This window comes from Neltuma alba, unplaced genomic scaffold, assembly GCF_004799145.2.
Source record: "Neltuma alba isolate B1F8T4 unplaced genomic scaffold, ASM479914v2 tig00010374_pilon, whole genome shotgun sequence".
Classification (NCBI taxonomy): Eukaryota; Viridiplantae; Streptophyta; class Magnoliopsida; order Fabales; family Fabaceae; genus Neltuma; species Neltuma alba.
In genome coordinates, this window is record NW_021635279.1 from 269,872 (window position 1) to 283,704 (window position 13,833).

A 13,833-nucleotide genomic window follows, 5' to 3' on the forward strand; every position below is an offset into this window, starting at 1 on the left:
TAGAAGGGAGTTTTTATAATTCAAGTAAAAGAGAAGGGTAGTTAGTGTATTTTAATCTATCTAATATCATATAATTTGTAAATTGTAAAGCATACAGTCTATCTTAATCTTTTTAATATCATATATACCTCACACAACTTGTAATTTGTAATGCATTATTTGTCGGAGAATCTTAGTTGTTAACTTGCACATGCTTAGCGTAAACATTAATACATTAACTTTCTCCTTGTGTATATTTTCCTTAATTTTTTTAATTATATACTATCTATAATCTTCAATATAAGACCTAGTTGATTAATTTAGACAGATTAAAAAATTAAGTTAGTAAATTACTTATTTATAACATATGTTACATTACATGATTTCTCTAAAAATATTTTTGTGTATTATTGTATATCAATTTATAAATGAGAAAAATTAGTTGAGAAAAAATAATGAATATAAATATTTTAAAATAATTTAATAATTTTTTTAATTTCCTTAAATTAGTTAACTGTATTTTTTTTCTTTCATGCTGAGGGTTTTGATTTTAAAAATTGGACCGCACCAGCTATCAATTAGATCAGAAAATTAATAAACCAAACCACCAGTCCAGCTCTTACAAAAAAGGAGCAATTTAAAAAAAAATCAATCATCCTTATATTAAAAAAAATTATCATTTTTTGAACATTTATTAAAAAAAAAGAAAGAAAGATGAAAAGCCATCCATTAATGAGTGTTACGGAAATAATTAAATCATATGATGTATGATTCGATACACATCATTATTACGCCCAAAATTTAAAGAATATATAAATATGAATATTACTATAAATTACTCATTCTATTTTAAGTTTAAAGCCGACAAAAAGTATCTTGAGTGCCCGAAAATAATCAAGATTTGTGCACTGAAAGCATGAACTCACGTGCACTTGGACGGCTCCACCATTTATTTACATGAGACACATTATCCAATGGTTTTGTGATTATTATAATATACATTGTATTAATTTATCATGATAGTACTTTTGGTTCTAATTATAAAATCTTGTTTATAAATTATAAATAAAATCTTATAATTAAAACCGAATGTAGTACATTATAAATAAAACTACATTTAATGGTCCATCCTGTTCGTAATATAAGACGTTAATTAACTTTTCTCATATACTAAAAAATAAAATTTTAGTGATGAAATATGTCCTAAAATATAATTCTATTTTACCCTTAAAAAGTGATAAAATTTTCTTTAATATTACACTTTCATTATTTCGCATGTCTTTCCTCCCCCCTAATTTAATAGGAATAAAAGTAAAAAAATCACATCAATTATCCTAATAATGGTTTATATTTTGGACCACGATTTTTTTTGTAACAAACATCTTATATTATGAACCGAAGGAAGTACATTATCCCAAAGTATACGAGATGAATATCTGAGAGAGGAGTTTTGTTGAAAGCATTTTTTTAAAATGATTTGAAGGGTATCCAAACTCCCCCCAAGGCTTAAAATAGAAGGTGGTGGAAGGACTGAAACCTATCACGAATTTGAGCTGTCAGGGAGAGGGAGGGTCCTTGTTTCCTCATATCATAATTACATAATTTTGAGAATAAAAGAATCAATAAATTCAGTGCAATAAAACTTCAATTTAGTTTTCTCCATGAAAGTACATATTTAAAAGTGAAGGATAAAAATTTCATTTAAAATTTTCATTTGAATTTCGAAGACACAGATCTTATTGTTCCCTTTTTCTATCAGTTTAAAATAAAATTCAAATCATCAATATAAGAATCACTTTTCTTAAAAAGTGTCAGACAAACAGGTGTTGGCCAACAGATGGAAGCCTTGCACGGAAAAGCTTATGAGCCTGAGAATAAATTACAGCATCTTAACTTGAAACAACACATATATACTTCATATACAATTATCATCCACATTCAAGTTTATCTGTACATAGGCTATTAAACCAGAATCCAGTTGAAGATGGGAGAAAAGTATCTACTGGAATGTACGTTTCAGATACAAGGACTAACATCAGCGTTAAGAAGCTTAAGCATTGAAATCTAGCAGTGACTAACTCCTCAATGTCAAAATTTTTGAATGCTTCACCTTATGGTGAATTTTGTTCTTTTAATTTAATATGTTGCTTGGACAGAACTTCGGCAACGAGCTGGCGACCAAATAAGTGAGAGTTCTTGAGGATGAGATTTCTAGTTGATGAATCAACAACGTAACCTTGACTTGGCATCCATTGCAGTAGATGAAGAAGCAAGTCCTTCTTCTCAGGTTGATCTATATACCGGGATACAGCAGTCTGAAATAAATCCTGAGGAGAGTGGAAAACAAACAAAAAAGAAAGCACTGTATGACTAATTGTGGAGCACAAAACCAGAACTTGGACTCAAAATTGATCAGCTTGTTTGATTAACACTCAAACTGGCATGAGGTCATTTATTATTGTTCATACATAGGATTTGGCTCAAAGGTTCTACAGTACAAGTGCTGTTATGCAAAGAAAATCAAGGACATGAAATTATGAACCAGCCGTAATTTCCATTCCAAGACAGAAATATTTGAGCATACATATTAAGATGCTGGCTTACCTTATCAACCTTGTGGTCACAACCATGGAGGGTCTTCATAACATCATTTATCATGTTGATATTACCAAATTTCATAAAGGCAGCTGCAAATCTTTTTATGGCAGGCCGAGAGATGAATTTTGCATTATCCTGTACAGGAGAAGATTCATCATGAGAACTGCAATTCCATGAGAAAACCAGAGGAGATTCATCATAAAATCTTGGAATACCTTGACCACTACATAAGCATCTTTTAAAAGTCGTCCTGCTAGAAGAATGTGCAGAATCTTCTCATGAAGTGCCCTGCACATTGTTCTCTTGCCGTATCTCAATATATTGTAAACAGAAAATGCCTCTGGGTAAGCTTTTACCTTGCCAAGATCAGACATTAAAGAGGAACAAAGCTCCTAAAAAAGAGACAAAGGCATCAGGAATATTAATTAGTCAACTCAAATGATAAAATGAGGCAAACAAAAAAGCATATAAATTTTATTTGTTTTAAAAAAATAACGAATCATTTATACTAAACGAAGCATTCTCAGCTTATTCAAATCAAATCATTGCAACACTACTTTCACGCAATCTTGGTCAGAAGCCTAAAAAGGAAATAAGTTTTATGACCAATTTAGTGTTAGTCTACGGGTAGCATTTCTGCCCAACAATTACATTATTATCATGTTTCATTTTTTTTTTAAAAAAAAAATTGAGTGAAACATGAAGAAGGAGGCATAACAAGAGAATAGGCCCAGTGCTTGGGCTTTGATTTAACTTCATTGGTCCAAAGGAAAGACAAATGAGCTGGGCCACGTATGCCTACGGGATGACCTAACCCGTAGCTGTAATTACAAATAACTAAATGTAAACCCATGCATTGCACAGGATCTGAGGTATGAACTGCATTAGTGTGAACAGCCGGAGTTTTTGTATGTTATATTGATAGGAACAAAGGACAGATTATAGTCTGCTGAGGAAGACAAGCTCGATTGAACAAGAGAATCAATGTCAATACTAGCGTCAGTAGATTCAATAACACCATACCTCCGCTGGTTGATAACCTTTACTATGCATGTCCTTCATGGTTCGATAAGCTAACAGATACATCTTTTCCCTTGAAAAATATCTTATTAAGATATGGAATGTATTGTAATCAGGACTGATTGCCAATTCATCCATCTTTCTTAGTGTTTGCATTACGCTTTCCATTTCACCTGCTCTACAGTAAGCACACAGCATTGTATTCATCATAACCAAGTCATATTTATTGAAGGTTGCTTCAAAATCATTTGCCAACAGTTTTGCCTCATCAAAAAGCTTGCTTCGGCATAATGCTGATATCATGATACTGTGAGCATAACCATCTGCATTTAGGAAATAAAATTACATAATGATAGAGCATCCAAAAAAAAAAAAAATCAGCACATATTTTTATCAAACATAAAAAAAATGGCACATGAAAGATTAAAATCCAACATTTGCTTGCCTTGCACAAATTATAAAACAACAGCAAATAATGGTGAAGAAAAACAGATTAGATAAGCTCATTCAACAAGGTTGTATAATCAATTACAAATTAAGACAAAGATCCAGTAAAGCTTCCAAATGTAGAGAATAGGATGACCTGACCATTGATTTCTGTGAAGCAACTAAATTTCATTAATCATATTAGACCATAGAAGAAGATAACGGAAAAGGGAAAAGAAGAAGAAAAAGAAGGAAAAGAAAAGAGTTTCACAATATGCCAAAGCCATTAAGAGAGAACTAGTTAACATGGATGTTTGGCAATTGAAAATTAAAATTTTGCACGCAGCAGTATGTGAAAATTCATGGACCCCTTACTGCATCCAGAACAATCAAATAAAAAATTCATTATCTATTTAAGAAATTGTTTTGAGCAAGATCAAACACTGAAAGAAAACTTGCCAGATCTAACATGCTTTTTCCTCATTTCATCAAACAGTAGTTTAGCTTCTTGCAGTTGGCCAGCCTTAGCAAGCCCATCCATCAACAAACAGTAGGGCATCTGCACGCACACATACATGCACATTCACAATCGTCAAGTGAGAAAATATAGACAAAGAAAAAGGTTCAAAGAAGGATATATTAATTATTATATGATAAGTGAATTTCACAACATCAACTAAGTATTAGCAATGCTCAGATGTATAGACTATAGACCATAATTAGGTAAACAGTCAGATTCAACTAAAGCAATCAATTCTTATATTTTTCGTCTTATTACCTCATCTTCAGCATAGCCCAAAGATTCCAGTTCTGTTAATAACTCTCTAGACTTCTCAAATAGGCCTCCTCTAACATATACCTTCAGTAAGGTTGTCAAAATGACCTGCGATTATTTTTTACAATATAAATCAAATTCAGTGAAGCATTGCTATATTAAAAACAAGAAAAGATAGAAAACAAAGCGGCAACAATATAAAAGATTTTTCTTATCGGTGAACAAGTAAGAGAAGTCAATAGCAATCTGGATGGATGTCTATTTCTGCATGGAATAGCAAGATATATGTTTATTAAAAATATTTTAAAAAATTTCCTCTGTATATTGCGAGTTGTGGCATGGCAAAAAAGACTGTCAAGCAAGCAAAAGTACAGCAATAAATAGCTACAGCGGGAGCATGCTACTTGTAAAATACCATCCTATAAAAGATCAATAACAAGAGAAAAACAAACCTTGTTAGGTACTAACCCTGCAGATTTCATATCCTGAACCAATTCATAAGCCTTTTTGTAGTCTCCACATACTGAATAAGCATTAAGCAAAGAGCTATAATGATAATGATTTGGAGAGAGACCTTGATCCTTCATCTGGTTGAAATAGAATTCTGCTTCTTCCCATTTACTATTGGAAGCACATACCGCTAGAATTGCCCCATAAATTACATCATCCATTCGCAGCCGTTTGAGTTGCAAGTCCTGAATTAGCTCCAGTGCTTTAGAATATCCATCTTTGGCTTTAATGCAACCTGCCAACAGCTAAGGATAATAACCATGATAAGATGGCAACAAACATAAAAGAAATCATGTGTTGCGGTACAAAACTAAAACCATTAAACAATTAACTTCTCCAGAAAGCTGTTTGGCCCACCACACAACAGTGACTGATAAGTTTATCTATAGATGTATGTAACACCAAAAAAAAAAAAAAAGATAAATACTTCGGTTGAAAAATAAATTGAGAATAATAATAGCATGGGAAATATTCTAGCTGCATCCAAAAGAGAAAAACACTTCTCCACTTTTCTACAGTCACATCTTCATGCATGCTGAAGGAATGCCAGAAAGAACCAATGATGGTAGAAGATAAAACGATGATTCCACACATCACAAACAAATTCATTTTCACCAATATATGACAGTCTCTTAAGGTTTAGAATCACATACCGTGCTATATGTAACAACATCAGGCATTAGACCATCTTCTTTCATCTTCTCAAACAGTTTTATGCTGCTATCAAACTTGCCTTTCCGGACAAGAAAACTGAGAACAGAATTACATAGATAGACATTGGTCTTGGGTGCTTCATCTTGAATGCTATTGTATATTTCTACAACCTTTAAAGCGTCAAGATTATTGCCCATGAACTTTATGAAACTGATGTAAGATGAAGCATTAAGCTTCCTGCTTTCTTGCATCCATACAAAGAGCTGCAATATTTGGTCAAGGTATTACAAGCATGAAAAATTACAGGAAGGGCAAATTACACTCTAGATGCAACTGTGTATGTGTCATTGGTCAGTGCATGTACAACACTACCTTTTCTATCCTGTTTCCCGTTTCTTGCTACTTCTTTTACTCTTGGACAAAGTAGATCAAAGATAAATGATTATCTTCATTCCATAAACCAATTTTAAGCTGGTAGGTCATTTAATGACGATTGACTTTCTTGGGTTATATATGATCTGTAAGTAAAAGTACCTGAGTAACGTCTTGTAATCTGTTAAGCTGTCCAAAGTTACGTAAAATGGCATTTAGGTCCTGCACTTTCAGCAGTTTTCCTACTCTGAAAATAAAAAAACAGTGAGTTTAATTAACTAAGCAAAAGCTTGACTCACATGAGAAAGTAGCCAGCTATACATTTATATATATATATATATAAATGATGCCACTGCATTTTGTACGCATTATTCATATTCAATGCAATTAAAACACTGAGGCAAGCAACCAGCAAGAATACAATTTTAGTTCTCAAAATAAACCAGGAAAAAAAACAATTTACACCTACTCACCAAACTCCAGTAAAAACAACGATACTCGTTAGAAATAAATACAGTGACAAAGTAATACCACGACCTGATAAGGCTTTCCATAAGGTAGAATACCTCGCAAGAGTTGAGTCCAAATCAGAAGATTGCTGAACTTCAGCTATTGCAGCTTGTCTTGCCGTTCTGGGCTTCGGTGGGTGCCTCTGAACTTCGATTGTGGTTCTACCAGTGGGCAGTTCGCCATTGCTGGTTCCAGCTATTTCCCCAGTAAGCGCTGTTGATGAACTACACTGAAAACGAACTGTTCTTGTGGCGGAAGGAGATGCAGAAGAAATTGATGAAGAAACTGGCGGATTGCGAAAGGCTATACCATGCCGTAACCCAATTCCCAGTACTGATATTTCCATTTCCACCTCTTCGAGACTTCGGCAGAGACGAAGTGGATTGAAGTCAGTTGTCTTCGCGCGATGTCTAGTGCTCGTTGAAAAGATCGAAATTTTAGTCATTAGTGGGCTGAACTAGGTCCAATAAATTATATTGGGCTTGTGTTGGGCTTTGAAGCCCATATAAGTTTTCTCAGCCTCACCGTCAGAAATACCCAATGGTTTTTGTACCAAAAAAGGAGCCAAAAAATTAGCGAGTAGGATAAGACCATTAGTTTTGATGGGAGCTTATTAGGGGTTTCTTTCTCCTTAGCCACCGAGTTAAGGTCGGAAACCATATAATGTGCGGGGCAGGTAAAAATGCTCATTTGGTCTTTAATAAAAAATTTTAGTTTGTTTACTTTAAAAACGCTTTTATTTTTCAGGTTTTTTTTTAAGTCTAGTATTACATCCGTTTCTATTTATAAGACTTCATTTATAAACTACAAGTAAGGTCATATAATTAGAATGATTTTTTCTCACTAACACTTTGCACTTTCCATTGCATATTTTATGTTAATTTTGAGAGCACACTAAAATATTGTGTTGCGATTAAAAGTCAACCTTAATTGAAGCGAAGAGTGTGTTTACTTCGTACTTTTTCACTTTGGAGTACTATATTACATGTACACCGTACAAGTGCAAATGTAGACCGAGATTTATGTTTCATACGCACACTTTCTCCTGTTCTTGTTGTAACCTCAAATTAATGATTTTACGTAGATTTAAAAAAATAAATTAAAATTAGTTATTTTTTAATTAATTCTTAAAAATATCCTTAATAGAGATAATTAAATAGAAAAGTTTAGTTAATTAGTTAAAAATTTTATTAGCAATAAAAGGTCCTCGTAATAATGACAAAAGGAAGAATGTAATAACAAATTTTTCTCGAAAAAAAAATTAATGACTCTCATTAGTCCACATGCATATAATTTATTACATTATTGCTTATCGACCCCAAAAAACAAAAAAGCTGCTTACAAAAAAGAACTTTTTTCTGCCTTTTAATATTTGGCATTGGTTTAGCGTTTGGGATAAAAACAAGTGGATAATCGTCTAACTTTTACATGTTGAACTGTGAATTACACTCACATCTACTATTGAAGTACTGATAAATAGGATCAGCAAGTGGCTGAATTAACAGAGTCCATGTATGATAACATCACAGTTGACTCCCTTTTTTATTAATTATTTTAACATATACAAAACTCATGTCAGTATAACAATTTGCTTTGAGCCAAACAAAATACATTCCTCTGAAGCCAAACTTCCCATTCCCAGAGAAGAAAACACCAGCAGAAATACAAATGATTTCTGCCCACTTTCAGTTGATTAATTTATAGTATTTTGAACGGAAAAAAGCAATCTCTGAATGTCATACTTGCACTAAACCCGGAGGAGTATAAATTTTGAACATAAATCTTCTCCTTAGGAAGCAAAGATTCAGTTTTGAGGCCAAGGAAAGGAAAGGAGCAAGTGAGCCACAAGCACTGATGATGCATCATACGGGAACTCGGTATGATCGATCAACCATTTTCAGGATGAACAAGTTTCCTTTGTCTCCTCTTGATATCCTGTTATATGACGTGAGGAGAAAAGTACAATTAATACTTCTATTTGATATATGCCTTAGACAGTAGGCCACCCATGCTTTGTACAAGAATCCGACATGAGTTATGCTGTTCATAACTTATAAATAATGTGATTTTATATAGATTTTATATTATATATAGTGTATTGATAGACGTTTAAGAGTTAAGAATAATAATACTATGATACTACTCAAGAGCGATACACCCATAAATAGGGATTATTGCAACAAGTTTGATGTTACAATGACATATCATCAACAAAAAGGGGAAGTAAAATATTCTAAATACGCAACAAATCATGAAAGGAAAAAGTATAAATTTAGAGCAAAAAATCAGGAGAATCATAAGCACCTAGAAATCCTAATATTACAACAAAAGACTTGAAATTCTCACATTATGTAATGGTTTTGAGGATAGAGACAGACAAAAGAATAGCAAAATCACTAATATTAATCTGTCTTCTGTTAGAGGCAAGAATCTCACTCTCAACTCACTAATAGCCCGGCATAAAATATACTAAGATTTACTTAAGCAAGGATCTCACCTCACTAAATTTAGTAGCCTGAAGGAGAATCTCCAACTTACTGAATAAATATTTATTTCTCTCATATGTTAGCTTATAGGATGGCTAGCATATTTATAATGCAGAAATTACAATTGAATAAATATAAAATTAACTAACTATCCCTAATATCTTGGAACTAACAGAAAGAGACGTTGGTGGACCTCTAACAACCTAAAGTCCCCTTATTCAACGAATAATTAATAAAATCAATAAAACCTAAAAGACTCATTCAACTCTCCTAAAAAGATGCAAACAGACTCAAGCCCTACTGCAGTCTCCCTATTTCTTCTCTAGTGCGTTAATGTGCTGACTTGGAGTCCTATCATCTTCTCGCATGATCATCGTAATTATAATATTTATATCCCATCGATCCAAAGTAGAGATGAGAGAAGACGAGGTAACAAAGGTTTAGTGCTTGTCTACATATATAGGAGAACTTATGTTGCAAAAAGAAGAATTAACTACTTGCACCTCAAGAGGTTTCCGACTTATCACTGAACATATTTCTCAACGGACAAGAAATCTGGACGTGAATCAATTGTTGAAAATGTATTAAATAAAATATGGCACATAACTCACCGCAGCTCTTCATCTAAATATGTTATTTCCAATTCCCCACGGGCACTTTCAGGTGCCTTAACAGGTATCTGCATAGGTAAAACATGGCATTTATAATCATAGAAAGTTATACAATTTAAAGTCATAAATAGAACGACTCATCTCAAGCTCAGTGCAATTTTTTTATTATTTCAATATTTTTGTACACATTTCATTGGGCTCTGCGCAGTTTTTTCTCCCTCAACTTTTTTTCCGCAGAATTAAAATGCTTAAAAAATATAATATAGTCTTCCAAGAATTCAAGTTGTGATTCATCATGTGCATCACATGAGGAAAATATATTTAGTTTAAATTAATTTAAGCAGAGTTTTAATCTATATTAGGGTACCAATTCCAAGATATACCAAATTTAGACAGAGACTATTCAACTTGCTCAAAAGGTGATAATGCAATATGTGTGTGGTTTTCCTTTTTTTTTTTTGACCGGAGCGTGGTTTTCCTTGGAGCTTGTTAAATAATTAGCAAACACATTTCGCTCCTACATACAGGATACAAAGCAAGCATTGAGGCTCAAGAAAACTTACAAAACCTGCAATTTTGAAAGTATCGAATTTGACAGCCACTTTTCTTGTATTCAGAGGTGTTAAATCTGCTGTAACCTACAAAATATTATCTTTTATTTCTTTTTAAGAGAAACATGAGCGAATCACATAAATGTCTAACCACTTAGCTTCAAAATGCCTTACCTGGTTGAAGAATGGCCCAGACTCCATATTTTGAGCCCTCAGAGTATCTGCATTGATTGCTTGAAAATTTGTCCTTGATCTCAAAATCTTTGGCCTCTGTCATTGCATTAGCTACCAAGTCAGTGCAACATTTGTATGGAAAATCGCCCGTGACTTTATTAATGGGGGGAAATCAAAAGGGAAGGCATCAACAAAAAGCAGCAAATTCTAACTTTCCTATCTATGCATAGAAGACGAGCCTTTAGGTGATTTTTTTCCCCATATTATATAACTATAACTCAGATTCAGAACATAATTAGTTAGAGAGTCACACGTGGCAATAACATAAAATAGTTTCCATTTTTAGAAAGTAGAATTTTTTTTTTTGGGGGGCTACACTCTGTAAGATTCTTAACAACTCAGGAACATGCACTGCAGAAGAAATGAAAAATGCTTATTTTGGAGTTTCTTCAGTACATAGTGTTGAAAACTAGATCCATAGAAGTTAATGACTTCATTTATGGTTGTTCTTTCTAACAAGTATTGTCAAACAAATAAATGAAAGCAAAACTTCAAAACTACACAGTATCATCAGGGAGTTTATACTAACGACACATTTATAAATATACATAAATCTAAAACTCCCATTTTAAAAAAGCCATTTCCTGGAGTTATTGTTCTTAAAATTAAAAAAAGAATTAAAAGTAATCTTAATATTTTAAAGAGCAGACAATTGAAAATGCTCTCAGACAGAAACATAGGCAGCCAAGATATTAGTTATAGTGGGACAAAAGAAATGTTTACCTGGGTTTGTAAAATTGACCTTGAGGTAGTGTATATCAGCTCCCATTTTCCATCAAGTAGGCTAGATTTTAGTGGCTGCTTTGTTGGATTCACTGCTTCAAGTTTGCGTGCAATCTATTTAGAAATAAATTCCAACAATCAAGAATAAAGATGCCATAATCGTGCAAAATTAACACCATTGCCACTGAGAAATAGTCAGATATCCATGGTAGCGCATACTAAATTTGAATTTAATTTTTTAATTTAACAATGAAATTTGCATTTAAAAATACTATAATAAATATAAGAACTAAGATGATGTAAAATTAAGAATAAACTAAGGTTGGATCAATAACAGAAAGAAAATGAAGTTATATTGTTTAACCAAAAAAATAAATAATATTTCTGACACCCAACCCCATCAGCTGATTAAATTACTTCTCAGTGAGAAAGTGAGACTTCTCCTTGAAACAACCAAGTGAAAGTGTATTGTTCATTGCTGTCCCCCAACTACCCTATGAAAGTGGTCGAATTATGAGAGACGACAAAATGTATATTAATGGAAATGTTATTTTATTAATTTAAAATGTATATAATAAATTAATAATTAGTTTATTGCGATGCAAGGTAGCCTTGAAAATTGGAAGTTTCATTCTATTTTGAAGGTTATGCTATTATTTCACATGTATATCTAGTTCATCAACAGAGGGATTCTTATTGCTTCAAACAATTTATTACGGCATAACATGAAGCTTGTGTGACTCCACTCTAGAAAGATATATGCCTTCCATAAGACAGAGGACTCACAAAATTAAAAATTCACAGTGAAGCACACAACTATGGCCAAGTTAGTAGGAAGTTCGATAATCAATTCCCTCATCTTTGCGCCACAGAAAATAAGCAAAGCAACTGAAAAATGAACCCTAAAGCGAAACCCACCTGATCAACTCTTTGCTGGTCTTCAGGGGTAGCGTCAGCCCCTCGATCTAGCGGTGCAATGGCCTCGAGAAGCTCATCCTTAAGAGCCTCAGCGTCTTTTCCCTTTTTCAAGAAAGCGGGAAAGAAGGAGACTCTTGTCCTCCATTTCTGCGATGCCGAAGAAGAAGAAGCCCTTGAGAAGGAACGATGATAATGGCTGGTTTCGTTCTCATAGAGGCGAGACGTCGCAGAAGAAGGTGCTGAATGGAAATGGAGAACCTTTGGGGGCGAATTTTCGAGACGAGTGGCGTTGAGAACTGGAAGAACAAAAGGAGAGGATAAAGCCATTGATATTAGTATTGGCGTTCTTGGCGACAATGTCGTCAGTTGACAATGTCGTCAGTTATTTGTTATTTTAGTTCTATTTATAAATCATTTATTACACATTTTATATTATTATTTTTAATATAAAATCTTATTTAATTTTTATTTTAGTTCTAAACACAAGACCTCAATCTATTTTATTTTTTATATTTATGTATTTTTTTAATATAATTTTTTTAATAATAATTCTAATCAATACACTTGACTAACAATGATATTTTAGGAAAGACAGTATCTATTTATTACAAATAACTTACTCAAATTAGTCAACTAATTCTTATAATTAGGACCGGAAGTAGTATATATTAAGAAAAATCTTAAATTTTATTGATTCTTATTTAAAATTTAATAACTTTTTAATTTTATCCTTATCTAATATATATTATACCTCATACAAATAAAACTAATACAATAATAAATAAAGAGTAAAGTTATACATTCATACAAAAGATTTCTCTCAATACCTCATAAATAAAACCAAAAAAATATTTTCTTTTTTATCCTATAAATAAAACCAGTAGTTGATTAAAAAAGTTTTTTTAGAGAGAAATCCATAGATAAATGATAAATTAGTTTTACTTCTTTTTATAATATTTCATCTTAATCTGATTTTCAATATACTTGCTCCAGTTCTAAATATAAGACCCATTTTGTAGTATAATTTACACTACAAAATGGGTCTTATATTTAGGGATTACACTACAAAATGGATTTTATATTTACGACCGGAGGAGTAACATATTTGAAAAAATTAAAAAAGTTACTAAATTATTCAATTATAGTATATGTTACATGATCTCTGTAAAATAATTATGTATATTATTAAATTATATACTAATTTTTAAGTGAAAAAAATTAGTTTGGAATAAAACCATAAATATAAATAATTTGATAATTTTTAAAATTTTTTCAAACTAATTAAATGAGTATTATATTAAGGGTTAGAAGTAATAATATTTTTTATGTACTCTAACAAGCTTCTGTAATCAGTGTAAATCCTGTAAAATGAATATTTCATGTCATTTTTGCAAAACATTTTATTAAATTTATCTTCCAAATACATAACCATCCTTGCCATTAGCCGACTTCACCACCCGTGTCAT

General features: G+C 32.3%; 2 protein-coding genes across 4 annotated transcripts; both read right to left on the bottom strand.

Moving 5' to 3' along the window:
* Positions 1-1,854: 1,854 nt before the first annotated feature.
* Positions 1,855-7,217, bottom strand: LOC114756159 (pentatricopeptide repeat-containing protein At1g10910, chloroplastic). 2 transcript variants are annotated; one of them, XM_028945075.1, is made up of 11 exons: positions 7,154-7,216; positions 6,901-7,084; positions 6,497-6,581; positions 5,962-6,225; positions 5,251-5,553; positions 4,802-4,906; positions 4,483-4,582; positions 3,601-3,920; positions 2,793-2,969; positions 2,584-2,712; positions 1,855-2,306 (listed from the first exon to the last, which is right to left on the bottom strand). In XM_028945075.1, the coding sequence occupies exons 1-11, from the start codon at positions 7,188-7,190 to the stop codon at positions 2,091-2,093; spliced, it is 1,920 nt and encodes a 639-aa protein (XP_028800908.1). In that variant the 5' UTR covers positions 7,191-7,216; the 3' UTR covers positions 1,855-2,090. The 2 variants fall into 2 exon arrangements, with proteins under 2 accessions (XP_028800908.1, XP_028800907.1); XM_028945074.1 differs by having other exon boundaries at positions 6,901-7,217.
* A 1,140-nt stretch (positions 7,218-8,357) lies between these two features.
* LOC114756177 (probable plastid-lipid-associated protein 4, chloroplastic) lies at positions 8,358-12,715 on the bottom strand. Of its 2 annotated transcripts, XM_028945090.1 has the most exons (6): positions 12,368-12,715; positions 11,450-11,563; positions 10,667-10,762; positions 10,505-10,579; positions 9,942-10,009; positions 8,358-8,779 (listed from the first exon to the last, which is right to left on the bottom strand). In XM_028945090.1, exons 1-6 carry the CDS (start codon positions 12,692-12,694, stop codon positions 8,707-8,709), a joined length of 753 nt encoding a protein of 250 aa, XP_028800923.1. In that variant the 5' UTR covers positions 12,695-12,715; the 3' UTR covers positions 8,358-8,706. The 2 variants fall into 2 exon arrangements, with proteins under 2 accessions (XP_028800923.1, XP_028800925.1); XM_028945092.1 differs by lacking the exon at positions 10,505-10,579.
* Positions 12,716-13,833: the final 1,118 nt, after the last annotated feature.

What these genes read in the sequence shown, in the direction of transcription:
- LOC114756159 (XM_028945074.1), bottom strand. Translation starts at nt 7,190, where the DNA reads ATGGAAATATCAGTACTGGGAATTGGGTTACGGCATGGTATAGCCTTT. An exon ending in GATTACAAGACGTTACTCAG is followed by an intron (nt 6,226 to 6,496) that starts GTACTTTTACTT and finishes CAAATATTGCAG; the next exon opens with CTCTTTGTATGGATGCAAGA. An exon ending in GAAAAAGCATGTTAGATCTG is followed by an intron (nt 3,921 to 4,482) that starts GCAAGTTTTCTT and finishes TCCTAAATGCAG; the next exon opens with ATGGTTATGCTCACAGTATC.
- LOC114756177 (XM_028945090.1), bottom strand. Translation starts at nt 12,694, where the DNA reads ATGGCTTTATCCTCTCCTTTTGTTCTTCCAGTTCTCAACGCCACTCGT. An exon ending in ACCAGCAAAGAGTTGATCAG is followed by an intron (nt 11,564 to 12,367) that starts GTGGGTTTCGCT and finishes ATTTCTAAATAG; the next exon opens with ATTGCACGCAAACTTGAAGC. An exon ending in GGTCAATTTTACAAACCCAG is followed by an intron (nt 10,763 to 11,449) that starts GTAAACATTTCT and finishes ATGCAATGACAG; the next exon opens with AGGCCAAAGATTTTGAGATC.